Here is a 13,380-nt window from a genome sequence, read left to right on the forward strand (position 1 = left end):
TTAGGGGAATCTACCTTTCTCATTAAGTATGCAAATTTCTTGGAGGGATAGTGACCTGAACGTAACCTATTTGCTATAGTTATAATATTTCTACTTATTTTATAATTCATAAACCATGGTATTCGAGCAGGCTGACACTGTATCGTTTTAAACCAGATACCTTTCTCTTTACTCCTCTCATCAAAATATTCTTTGAATATGTTATAACATTTGTTTTTAGCTACAGTAAGATACTCCGGGTAAAATAACTTTAAATAATATTGATCACCATCCGTTATTGCTAGTTTGGCTAACCTATCCGCCTCCTCGTTACCAATTAATCCGACATGAGATGGAACCCATTGCAATCTAATAACCTGACCTCGACTTTTGAAACTGTATGTTTGGTTTAATATTGCATATGCTAGTGATGCACCTCTGGACGCAGAGGCGCAACGAGCAATATGTTGTAAAGCACTTTTACTATCGGTAAGTATAACCATTTTATTACACTGGAAATTACGTATACTTTTAATTGCTTCTAAAATTGCAATGAGTTCCAATGTCATTATCGATGCATTAACATTATCAATTTTGAACATAGACGATTCTTTCTGGCTAGCATTATAGTATGCAGCTCCTTGCCCATTAACACTTTTAGACCCATCAGTAAAAACTCTATGCCATCCCTCGTACTTTTCATTTAGTTCTTGGACAATCTCTGAGTAGGTCACTGAAATGTTTACATTTTTCTTACTCTCTTTTACACAATTTAAATTACAGTGAATAATTTCCTTTTCATCTATGTATGCAGTCCATATATCTAATGAGAACATGTCAAGTGGGTATGAGGAGTAAATATCAAAGGCTGTACATTCAGTATATACTACACAAAGTAGCGGTTTTTTTTTATTGCGCCAGTAACGACTCTGTTCCAAGGTTATTAAGTCTTTTTTAAATTTATTTATAGCAATGTTTGTCCAAGACATACATTTAATATAATATTTAAACGCAAGATATAATCTTCTATTGTGTAGAGGGGGTATAGCTAACTCAGCCTCCATGACATGTATAGGAGTACTCCTGATATAGCCGCCAATAATTCTGAGTGCCTGATTTTGAATTAGGTCTAGCTTGTATAGATGAGACTTTGCGCTAGTGTCGTATAAAAACGAGCCGTAATCAATCCTACTTCTTAATAAAGCTATATACAGGTTACGCAAGTGTTTAGGGTGAACACCCCAGGAGGGCCCTGTTAAAATTTTTAGTAGATTCAAATTCCTTAACGTTTTCTGAGCGGTTTCGTTTATGTGTTTACTCCAAAGTAGAGACTTATCTAACCACATTCCTAAGTATTTAATATTATCAACACACGGGACAGTGTTACTATTTATTTCCACATTAATGTTTTGTTCACTGCGCTTTCGGCTAAATATACACACTTTAGATTTATTTGAAGATATCTCAAGTCCAATAGATTTTAATTTATTTACGACAGAATTTAACATAGTTTGTAAGTTTATTTTACAATTGTTTAGATTTTTATGGCTCATATAGAAGGCAAAATCATCTGCGTATTGGGATACCATAATACCTAACTCCTCATTATCCTTACATATGTCATATGTTGCCACATTAAACAACAATGGTGAAAGTGGATCTCCCTGGGCCAAGCCCATGCTAGTCCAACGAGATCCAATAACCTTACCAGTAACTTTGTCCTTTATTGTTAAACACCGCGCACTTAGAAATGACGATATGTAATTGCAAATACGATATCCAAAATTCAATAGGTCTAACTTCTTGATAACTTTCTCTATAAGAACGTTATTATATGCATTTTCCACGTCTAAAAAACAAGCTACCGTGGACATTTTATTTGAGAATCCTACCTGAATGTGAGTTATGATTCTGGATAAATTGTCCAAACATGACTGACCTCTACGGAATCCTGTCGTATTTTCTGACAAAATCAAGTTTCTTTCTAGGTGCCATTCCATTCTTTTCAGCAACATATTATGAAAGATTTTACACAGACATGACATCAAAGATATTGGCCTTAACTTCATATCGGCGCTAGGATGGCTTGAAGCCTTCGGTATAGGAATAATCCGAATGGTTCGCCATTGCTCTGGTATTATACCAGATGTAAAAATACTATTGAATAAATACAAAAGAAAAACCTTGCCGTTCTCTGGAAAATTATATAACATGGAGTAAGTGATACCATCATCACCAGGAGCAGTGTCCTTCCTTTTTAAGCATTTGACTAACTCTGACATTTCAAATGGTATTTCCAATGGACTGTTTATGGATAAAATTTCATGACGCCTGTCCGAAGCCATATCTGGTGTCAGACTATGCAATAAGTGTTCGCTTTTATCTACAGGCACATAGAATGTAGGTTTACGATGATTTTTTTGCCATTTCATTTTGCCCCACATATCCGATGCAGACTTACATTCATCAATACTTGAACAAAAATTCCTGTAATCTTGTGAACGAGCTTGTGTAATTAATAATCGCGCTTTTTCAGTGTTATTTTCTAATATTTTTAAGTTGTTGGGAGTAGGGTTTTGTCTGAATTTTTTAAGTGCTAGCCTCCTCAAGGCCACTGCCTCAGATAATTCGGGCTTCCAATATTTCTTTGGCCTAAAAGTGCTTGCTGGTTTATTACATATTTTAATTTTAGGAATATGTTTATTAGCTGAGATATTAATGTGTTTTTCTAAATAGTCATACATATATTGGACATTATCCATGGCAAAATCATAATTAGAGAAATACTTCTGAAGATCATCAGTATACCCTTTCCAATTGGCCATCTTAAAGTTACGATGTTCTATGAGCGGAAACTGTTGCTCAAAATTAAAAAATATCTTTAGAATAAGGTGATCGCTCCCCAAATTCTCGTTGAAAACTTGCCACTTGGATTTTATTATCAAATCATTAGAAACAAAGGTTATATCGGGTGAAGTTCTTTGTACGACTCCGCCAACTAGCTTGACTCTGGTAGCACCACCATTATTTAAGTAAGTAAACCCGCAATCAAAAGACGAGTCTAATAGCTGATTCCCTCTTTGATCCGTTTTGTATGACCAATTACTATGGTGCGCATTAAAATCACCGGCGATTAATGTTTTCCTAGAAGAAATGGAAAATAAATTGTCCCAATCAGATTGTTGAGTACGAATTAAGGGTGAACAGTAAACAGCCATAATATTATCCAGATGATTACAATTATAAATTTTTACATGAACTGCCTCAATGCCTGGGTTGCTTACATTCAGCATAAGTGCTTTAGATTGTAATGTCTTATGAACAAATATTGCTACTCCACCATATGAATCGTCTCTGTCTCGCCTATATATATTGTAGTTATTGATATACAAGTCAGAATCCGAGTCTAACCAGGTTTCACTCACAATAGCTATATGTATTTTCTCTTGAACTAATAAAGCGTCGAAACTACTAAGCTTCGGCTTTAAGCTTTGTGCATTCCACTGGCATATGTTAATCGAATTTCTTTTACTACTTCTATCCATCTAAAAATTTAAAAATTGACTGTAATACTCCACCCCCACAAAACATGTTCACAAAATATGACTTACACTCTTCATAAATAAATTTAAACACAAAAATGATTTTTTCCAGAAAAGTTTTGTTCTCGCAAAGTACTATTTCTTCAATTTTTTGCATAAGATATTGTACTTTCTTTTTCTTTTTTTCCTTTTTCTCTGACACCTCTTCACCTAACCTCTGCTGTCTATCTGTAATTTCATTTTCAATTTCTATGATAGAAAAATCAGGATCTGTGTGTTGTTTACTATTTTTCTTACCTGCAGTATTTCCGTTTTTACGCCTGATAGACTTGTCATGTTCTGTTTCTTTCTCCTCACTACTTTTTCTATTCGAAGACGTTGACTCTCTTACCACATCAGCATAAGTATTAATATGCGACTGTCTATTTGCATACTCACAGTTGTCAACAGTTTTTGGATACTCCTTTTGAGATATTGTGTTAGCTGTTTCAGGATTCTCGTGCTTTTCCTTCGCCAAGCTGAGGAAAACCTCATATGCCTCCTTATAAGATAAATCTTTGTCACCCATGATTGACCGGATTTCTTTTTCTTTCAAGTACACCTTACAGGATTTATCCAGGGCCATATGAGGACCTTTACAGTTAGGGCATGAAAAAGTAATGGTTTCACAATTCATATGATGATTACCGCATTTAGGGCATACGATACTTTTACGAGGACAAAACCTTTTAATGTGGCCAAACTTCCAACAGTTGGAGCATTGATTCACAGGAAATATATATCGTTCTACTGGGAATCTGCAGCCGTATGCAAATACAAAAGAAGGACGTGAACGACTGTTAAAGCATATTCTAACAGTTTCACTATTGACCCAATTTCCATCAGGATCCATGCGTTTGAGTCTTTTAACTGACGTAATTTTAAATGAACTAGTCAAAGAATCTAATAATTCTTTTTCAGAGGTTTCTAAATCTACGCCTTTTACAATTCCATATGATAAAGTAAGTTCACTAGTTAATTGAGCTCGCACTCCTAACTGTGCCAGTTTTTCGCATTTAATAAGATTTTCGGCCTGTACTTTATCACTGAATTGAATAAATATCTTGTACGGATTTTTGTAGTGAATCTTCATAATGTTAAGGATGTTTTCGTTTCTAAGCATCTTCGCTAAGGCCATTTGCTTAGGTAGTACTTCCGCGGATGTTAAACATACCTCAATTTTTTCACAACTGCCCTCTTGTTCCATACTTTCTACCGATTTATTATCTGACAAGGAATCGCTTCTTATCAATCTCTTCAGCTTTCTATTCCTTGTAACTGTAATAAAACCTTCTTCACTACTTCCTTCACTAATGTCTCGCAGTCTTTTCATGCCTCTCGAATTTTGATTATTATTTATTTCTTTACTACCCTCAGCCGCACTCCAATTAAATTCTTGTGATTCTTGCATTCGTTGCAATTCTTGCTCACAGTCTTTAATTATCTCCGAGTCACTTTTATCACCGTCATCACTGTTCTCGTCAGACATTACTCACAACTCTTTATGAATGAAATATCTAACGGCAAACACGACAAATGTTTTTGCGATATAGATGTACGTATAGCTAATCACTGAATCGATCTGAATTATAATTGTAAATACAATTAATTTTTTCTTATATTATTACCGCGTCGCATGGTGCAGATGACACATGTCAAAGTGAACTGCTTTTCAGACTTAACTACGAATGTTTAGACGAAATAACTACTGTTCAGATGCAACTTTTGTTGATATGCAACGACTGTTCAATCGCGGCTACGACTTTTTAGTCGGAACTGCGACTGTCTAGTCGCAACTGCGACTGTTCAGTCGCAACTGCGACTGTTCAGTCGCAACTTTGACTTTTCAGACTTAACTACGAATGTTTAGACGAAATAACTATTGTTCAGATGCAACTTTTGTTGATATGCAACGACTGTTCAATCGCGGCTACGACTTTTTAGTCGGAACTGCGACTGTCTAGTCGCAACTGCGACTGTTCAGTCGCAACTGCGACTGTTCAGTCGCAACTTTGACTTTTCAGACTTAACTACGAATGTTTAGACGAAATAACTACTGTTCAGATGCAACTTTTGTTGATATGCAACGACTGTTCAATCGCGGCTACGACTTTTTAGTCGGAACTGCGACTGTCTAGTCGCAACTGCGACTGTTCAGTCGCAACTGCGACTGTTCAGTCGCAACTTTGACTTTTCAGACTTAACTACGAATGTTTAGACGAAATAACTACTGTTTAGATGCAACTTTTGTTGATATGCAACGAATGTTCAACCGCGGCTACGACTTTTTAGTCGGAACTGCGACTGTCTAGTCGCAACTGCGACTGTTCAGTCGCAACTGCGACTGATTAGTCGCAACTTTGACTTTTCAGACTTAACTACGAATGTTTGGACGAAATAACTACTGTTCAGTTGCAACATTTGTTGATATGCAACGACTGTTCAATCGCAGCTACGACTTTTTAGTCGCAACTGCGACTGTGTAGTCGCAACTGCGACTGTTCAGTCGCAGTTGCGACTACACAGTGTTCAGTCGATTTTTCCAGTGGACTTTTTTTCGTATTACGTAAACGAGTGTATACTAGTGTGTCGCTACAAGTTGGAATGTTCTCGGGCTGGCTCCGTCGTGTGGAACATCTGACAGACTGACATACGTACTAACTGATGTTGTAGGTAGAATAGAAATAACAACACTTTGCTAGCGGTAACAGTTTATTGTTCAATATTTACATACACCAGTGCAGTAGTGTGCCGCACACACACACACAGCCTCACAGTCGCTACATCAATACAGAGATAGTGCCACGCTGTAGTAGCGCGGCTCGGCTAGCTGGGTGTGTCGGGCCGGTAGTTGTCCGTGTTGATGTTGTTGTAGTAGCGCGGCTCGGCTAGCTGGGTGTGTCGGGCCCGTAGTTCTCCGTGTTGATGTTGTAGTAGCGCGGCTCGGCTAGCTGGGTGTGTCGGGCCCGTAGTTGTCCGTGTTGATGTCGTTCAGTCCAAGCTCCTCGTTCTGCTCGAAGCTGCGCTCGTAGCGCGTGATCTTCAGACCTGCCGTACAGTACAAGTACATTAGTCACCACTTCTACTCGTGATGCGGGTGTCTTACACCCGACTACGTTGCTACTACTACACATTGCACAGAGGCCGGGTAGCAGTGCGCTTATAAACCTGATTATATAAACTGCGTCTGAATTCAAAATGTATGGCTAAAATCAATTGTTGACAGTATTTGTATGGAGTGTTTAGCAAAGAATATCTTAAATTTACTGATGTCAATTATTAGTTTCCTCCGCAATGCTATCAGAACTACACATTTGACAGAGACTGGGCGGCAGCACTCTCTGATAAACCTGTATTGAGGATCTCCAACTGAGATTATGGCAAACCCTGCCATATAGCCTCCCAGTACCCTATTACGTACCTTCATCCGGCAGGTTGGGGTCGTGGTGCAGGCTCTGCACGTACGAGTTGCCGGCGGGGTCGTCCAGCACGATGGTGAGGGGCCGCCGGCCCGCCGCGGCCTCGCGCAGCGCGTCCAGCACGGGGCGCAGCGCTATGGACACGCCGGGCGCGTCGCCGAGCGCGCCGGGCGTGTCGGCGAGCTGGGCTCGCGTGGCGGCCAGCAGTCCCTCGGCGGTGGTGAAGCGGCCGCCCAGCGCGCGCCCGCCCACCGACAGATCCAGCTCCGGGATCTCCATGCTGCACGTCTCCGACTGCGGCATACAGGGTACAGTGTACAGTGTACAGTGTAGCTACAGTACTCTCAACGGATCTTGGCAGGTCTGAACTAACAAATGGTGGCATGAGGCGAGGTGCGGGGGGCGGCGATCTAGGCTAGAAATTGACCATTTCTAAATACAATTGACCCTTTACACTTATTGCGCAGCCTTCTGCACGTAGTTCAGACCTGCCAAGATCCGTTGAGAGTACTATACATGTACGTACAGGGACACGGACACGACTACTAGCATTATACAACCCGGAGCTGCGGACTACCTAGCGGGTTACTGGGGCTCCGGCTCGAAAAGCAGGAGTAGGAACAGAGTGGATTTTAGTCAGTAAGAGTCTGACACTCCCTCTCGCCTCGCCCAAGGCGGGAGAAGGCATTGGATGATTTTCCACCCTCAAAAAAAAAAAAAAAAGCTTTATACAACACATTGTATGTCATGTCATGTCTCACTACTGATTGAAGCCCGCTAAACGTCCACAGACGTCGCGGCCCAAAAGGAGATGGCGGGACGAACTCAACAGCTATGACAAGGATTGGCCGCAAAACGCTTTAAACAGAGAGGAGTGGAAGGAGGGTAGGGAGGGCTTTGCCCTGCAGTACTCGACTGCAATATATCACACATGTAGACATTTACCATGCGACTAGTTGTCACACACCGGGACACTCTCCCATGTCGAGTGTGTTGCTAGTCATGAATACATTGGACATTTGACGAATGACGATAAAGAAATTGAAAATGGAAACATTATGGATAGGACGCTTGGAGACTTGGAGAATACTTATTTGAAAATTAGAAATATAGAAAATGCAGATAGAAGGATTTGAAATTAAGCGATTGCTGAAATTAAGGACAAATTAGACCTTTAGTAACCCACACACTAGCAACTAACTAGCAGTAGTATAGTAGAGCGCTCACCTTGAGTATATCACGCGAGAAGTCCTCCTTGTTCGCGACCCGGACCTCGAACCGCACGCCCTTCTCCTCGATACCGCCGCCTGACTTCACCTACACACATACATAAATATATATGGAGATTGAATGAGTGACTAAATGTGTGAGTGAGTGAATGAGTGAGTGGTGTGTGAGTGAGTGAATGATAAAATGTGTGAGTAGTGAGTGAGTGATATAATGACTGAGTAGAGAACGAGTGAATAATATAATGAGTAGTGATTGATTGAGAGAGTGATTAAGTGAATGAATGAGTAGATGATACAATAAGTGAGTAGTGAGTGAGTGAGTGAGTAGTGAGTATATACGAGCATTACCTCGTTGGTCCGGTGTCCGCAGTAGTCGCAGGTGGTGCTCATGATCACCACCTCCTTGAAGTGCGGGATGTCTGCGACACAATGTAGCATATTACATATTAATTGATTACCAATACTTTACGTGAGAATTGTTAACACATAAGTACAATTGGCTAATTCCCTCAGACAAAACTAATAGGCGCCGGGCAGTACATGTACCAGTGGGGGGGGGGGGGTACGTACTGGTGACCTTCATCTTGGTGTCTGCGGGCGCGTCGCAGTCGGGGCAGTGGGGGGGAAGGCAGCACCTCGTTACATGTACAGTGGGGAGGGGGGGGGGTACGTACTGGTGACCTTCATCTTGGTGTCTGCGGGCGCGTCGCAGTCGGGGCAGTTGGTGGGGAAGCTCAGCACCTCGTCCGCCGCCAGCCGCTCGTACGGCATCGCGTCCGGGTCCAGCGGGGTCAGCAGGTGCTCGTCCGACGACACGGAGGGAGTCGTCACGTTGGGGTCCGAGCCTTCGGAGAGGGAGAGGTTCTCTATGCGGGGACACTCGGCGTCGTCTGCTTTCTGGAATCATTAGAATGTAATGTAACATAGCGTAGTGTAACGTAACGAAGCATAGTGTTACTTACGCGATACCCTTTTACTTTTTGAGGAGGGAAAATCATCCAATGTCTTCTCTCGCTTTGGGCGAGGCCAGAGATAGTGTTAGACTGTTAGGATCGATTTATACTAGCGCAGAGTCGAAGCGTTGTTCGCGCGTAGACGCGCGAATGCCAAGGAATGCGCGCGCCTTTTTAAAATCTGTGTGCGTTACGCTGTGGAGTAAAGGTTGAATTTGTCATGTTCAGTTATAAATGATAATGATAAATGATAAATGATATTTATTTTGCAAATAGGTTATAAAATAACACTTTTACACGTCAATCTCTTAAATAACTAGATGAGGCCGGCATTTCCTATCCGACTACTCTGAGAAGAAATGCCGAAACAAACTCAGAGGTCATAGTCTCTTTTAAAGTCCAGACAAAATCAATTAAAGATGTCGGAGAAGTTTTGGAAAGACGCTTCGATGCGCTTCGACTTTACGCTAGTATAAATTGACCCTTACTGACTAAACACCACCTCGTGCCTAATCTTGCTTTTCGAGCCGGAGCCCCGGTAATCTGCTTGGTAGTGCGCAGCTCCGGATCATATGTGACGTCCTCCGTGAGCGATCTAGAAGCGAACGCGGCGCGGTGCGGTGACACGCGAGTTCAACGCGATGCGGTATGACGGCGGCTATGTGCTACGTGCATTTCGTTTTGTTTCTGTTTCCGACGTTGTTCAAAGTCAAAGTCAAAGCATTTATTTCAATTAATCCTAAATAAGGCACTTTTGAAACGTCAAATTGAATTGTCCGTCAGTATGTCTGTCAGTGAAGCTAGGCGCTCGTTCCAAAGTGTAGCTTCGAATGGAGAAGAACGAGCAAGAAACTCCATCGTTACTCTTTTTAAAAAAAGGTTTTTTACAATATCTCTAATACACTATTTATCTATTGTATATATATGCAGGAACAATGTAACTACAATACGTCAAAACTAACGGGACAATAAAACCAATTTGTAAAATAAAATAGCGGGTTATTTCAAACATAGTGCCCACAGTTGTGTTCGCGTTCGCTTCTACATCGCTGCCGCAGGACGTCGCGTCGCGTATAGTGTAGTGAGCACAATGCAATATGCACCGTGTGCAGCGCGCAGTAAGGTGCAGAGTACCTCGTCGCTGGAGTAGATGCCGAGCGCGTGGTCCTGGTCGCGACTGCGCGTGTATTCGGTGCGCGAGGCGCGCGGGTCCGGCCGCGGCGCCACCGGGTTCTCCAGGAAACAGTTACCTACAGGACATACATACATACATATATGTATACATACATGTAGGACTAGAGATAGCAAACGTTGTGGGTTTGCATTGAGGATTGCAGATTAGGGATTGAGCATTGAGGTATAGGATTATGGAATAGGGATTAAGAATTGGCGATTGATGATTGGGGATTGATAACTGAGGATTGGTGATTTAGGATTGAATATAGGATTAAGGATTGGCGATTGTGGTAGAGGATTTTGGATTGAGAACTGCGGATTGGTGATTGAGGATTGGTAAAGAGAATTTAGGATTGTATATAGGATTAAGGATTGGCGATTGATGATTGATAACTGAGAATTGGTGATTGAGGATTGGAGATTAAGGATTGGTAAAGAGAATTTAGGATTGAATATAGGATTACGGATTGGCGATTGTGGTAGAGGATTTTGGAATGAGGACTGCGGATTGGGACTGAGAATCAGGGATTGAGGATTTATGATTGGGGATTGAGAATGGGAAACGGAGATTGAGGGATTAAGGGCTTACATATTAGAGATGCGGGATAAACTGCGGGATTGCTGATTAGGAATTAGACATACCGCTGACATCATCGAGCTCCAGCGTCCAGGGTTCAGCTCCCGGCTGACACAGCGCCTCCAGCTTGGCCACATACTCGTCTATAGCGCGCGCGTCCTCCGGGTGCTGCAGGCGCCGCGCCGCCTGGTCCTGGGTCAGCCCGGCCACCGCGCGGGAGACGATGCCTTCCACTGTCGTCACCTCTGGACAATACAGTTGTAAAGTCAAAGCATTTATTTCAATTAATCCCTAATTAGGCACATTTTGTAACAAATTGAATTGTCCGTCATTCTGTCTGTAGCTGAAGCGAGGTGTTCGTTCCAAAGTGTAGCTTGAATTACCTTTTTCACTGATTTTTTAACAAAAGTGATCGGCCAAATCTATTAATAGATCCTCTACAGAGGGCGTACAAGTATTACGTAACGCAATTTGAGGGGAGCAGGGCGTCTCGTAAAACGTTACGTTGCTATACATGGGGGGAGGGGGAGTGGGGGTTCAAAAAATTAGCTTTACGTAATGCAAACTTGAACGCCCCCACATCGGCGCCATCTGGCGAGCGAAAACTGTAGTCTTCATGGTTAAATATTTTGTTAAAAAGAATCTGGTACTGCTGTACTAAGTTAAATGTCTTCTGCCTGTCTGCGTTCTTTAAGTTTTCAAAAATGACATGTAAGTCAGTAACAACTCCCTACTCCCCGCTGCACCACATACCTCCCTTCTGGCTCTGCGCGGGTATCTCGAAGTCGAGGCTGGGGATGCGCACGCTGGTGTAGTCGCTCTTGACGACCTGCCGGTTGAGGTCCTCCGCCCCCTCGACCCGCAGCGCCCAGCGCACGCCGCGCTCCGCCACCGACCCGCCCGGCTGCAGCTCGTTGTTCTGGTACCCGCAGTGCTCGCAGCTGAACGACATCACCACCACGTTCTTGTAGTACGGGATGCGGGTCAGCAGGAGACGGGTGATGCCCTGCAGGCAGAGACGTGGGGTTGTTACATAACATGGTATATGACACAAGGCAAGGTTTGACTGCAACTGGCTGCCGCATATCGTGTTGCAGGTGTGACATTCCCATACGGAGCCACTTTTTGTGTTATCTACAAATTTTTGTTCAGAGTCTGGGAATCTACTACCTAGCGGGTTACCGGCTCAAAACAGATGATTTCCCCTCCCCCCTCCCCTTTATGTGTTAAATACATACTACACTTTGGAATGAGTATGTAGCTTCACTAATGAACAGACTTTATTTCTTGATATTTCATAAGTTTATAAGTGAGACCTATGTATGGGTTAATTGGAATAAATTATTTGACTTTGACTTTGATATATGTAGGTAGTCTGATTGGAATCTAATAAGAAATGTAAGAAAAATTTAATATAGAAATATTCATACCAGTTATGTAATTGGATGAATAAATTATACTGTTAAAATAAGACATGTAAGTAGTTATAGTTTTAGCCTTACAGTGGTCAAACTTTGTCAATTACTTCACTGATTAATTTTGATTTTTTTCATTACTTATTTGTAGGTACATTACAAATCCCAGATTATGAAGGTAAATAAACCATAATAGTTATCACCTAATTAAGAGAATATCATAGTCCAGAACAAATAAAAAGGATATATAATAAAAAATACAGTAAGACTGAGACAGCATCATCAATGAAATTGTTTCCCACATAGTACCCACATACAGTCTGCTTACTGAACTGATATAATATAATATAAGAACTATCACACAGCAACTGCAACAGACTGCAGACATGTCAACGACCCCATTACCATTACCTACACCATCGATCAGGCGGCGGCTGGGTGCCTGCCACCGACACATACAATTACTACGACATTAAACTACCTACATGTGTCACATTACAGCATAATACAGCAGATATACAATAAACACTGAATTCTAACCATTCTAATATATAAACGCGTTGTATTCCGAGCATGTAAAGGTTCTAGAAAGGTTTGTTTACGTACGTCTTCGTGGCAGTTCATGCAGAGCGACTCGATCTCCGTGACCTCGGGCTCCTCGTCCGGCTCGCCGCCGAGCGGCCGGAACAGCGGCTGCTTGCTCTCGCCGCTCATTGCAGTCAGCACGCGACACACACTGGCAGTAATGTGGAACTGTACTAGTGTAACCCCGCAATAACTCGCCGTCACCACAATGTAAGCACGTTTGTTTGACACTGACACTGACAGTGACAGGTAACTTGACAGTTTAGTTGTAATGTCACGTACATCCATAGACTATACGAAACAGTTATGGCAAAATATTTTGCAAGAAATGTTTTATTTTAATTTACATTTTAGTTTAATTCACAGTAAAAATAATAATCATTTTAACAATCATTGTAACAATTTTAGTTTAACTAAAACATAAACTTCAACCGCGGTCATTCAGAGCGCGGCAATTTTGAATACC

General features: G+C 41.8%; 3 protein-coding genes across 3 annotated transcripts in view; 1 reads left to right on the top strand and 2 right to left on the bottom strand.

Annotated features, from left to right (window-relative positions):
- LOC118280932 (igLON family member 5-like) overlaps positions 1 to 13,380 on the top strand; it is a 251,111-nt gene that overhangs the window by 177,788 nt on the left and 59,943 nt on the right. The window lies entirely within an intron of this gene.
- On the bottom strand, positions 3,517 to 5,218 carry LOC126911796 (uncharacterized). The gene has a single exon (XM_050700652.1). The coding sequence runs from the start codon at positions 5,047 to 5,049 to the stop codon at positions 3,517 to 3,519; it is 1,533 nt and encodes a 510-aa protein (XP_050556609.1). The 5' UTR covers positions 5,050 to 5,218.
- LOC118281159 (zinc finger protein ZPR1) lies at positions 6,417 to 13,140 on the bottom strand. Its single transcript, XM_050700734.1, has 9 exons — positions 12,936 to 13,140; positions 11,668 to 11,920; positions 10,980 to 11,159; positions 10,296 to 10,411; positions 8,883 to 9,105; positions 8,557 to 8,627; positions 8,207 to 8,296; positions 6,982 to 7,273; positions 6,417 to 6,608 (listed from the first exon to the last, which is right to left on the bottom strand). The coding sequence occupies exons 1-9, from the start codon at positions 13,041 to 13,043 to the stop codon at positions 6,508 to 6,510; spliced, it is 1,434 nt and encodes a 477-aa protein (XP_050556691.1). The 5' UTR covers positions 13,044 to 13,140; the 3' UTR covers positions 6,417 to 6,507.

The sequence above is a fragment of the Spodoptera frugiperda genome, chromosome 19 (assembly GCF_023101765.2).
Source record: "Spodoptera frugiperda isolate SF20-4 chromosome 19, AGI-APGP_CSIRO_Sfru_2.0, whole genome shotgun sequence".
NCBI classification, from domain to species: Eukaryota; Metazoa; Arthropoda; class Insecta; order Lepidoptera; family Noctuidae; genus Spodoptera; species Spodoptera frugiperda.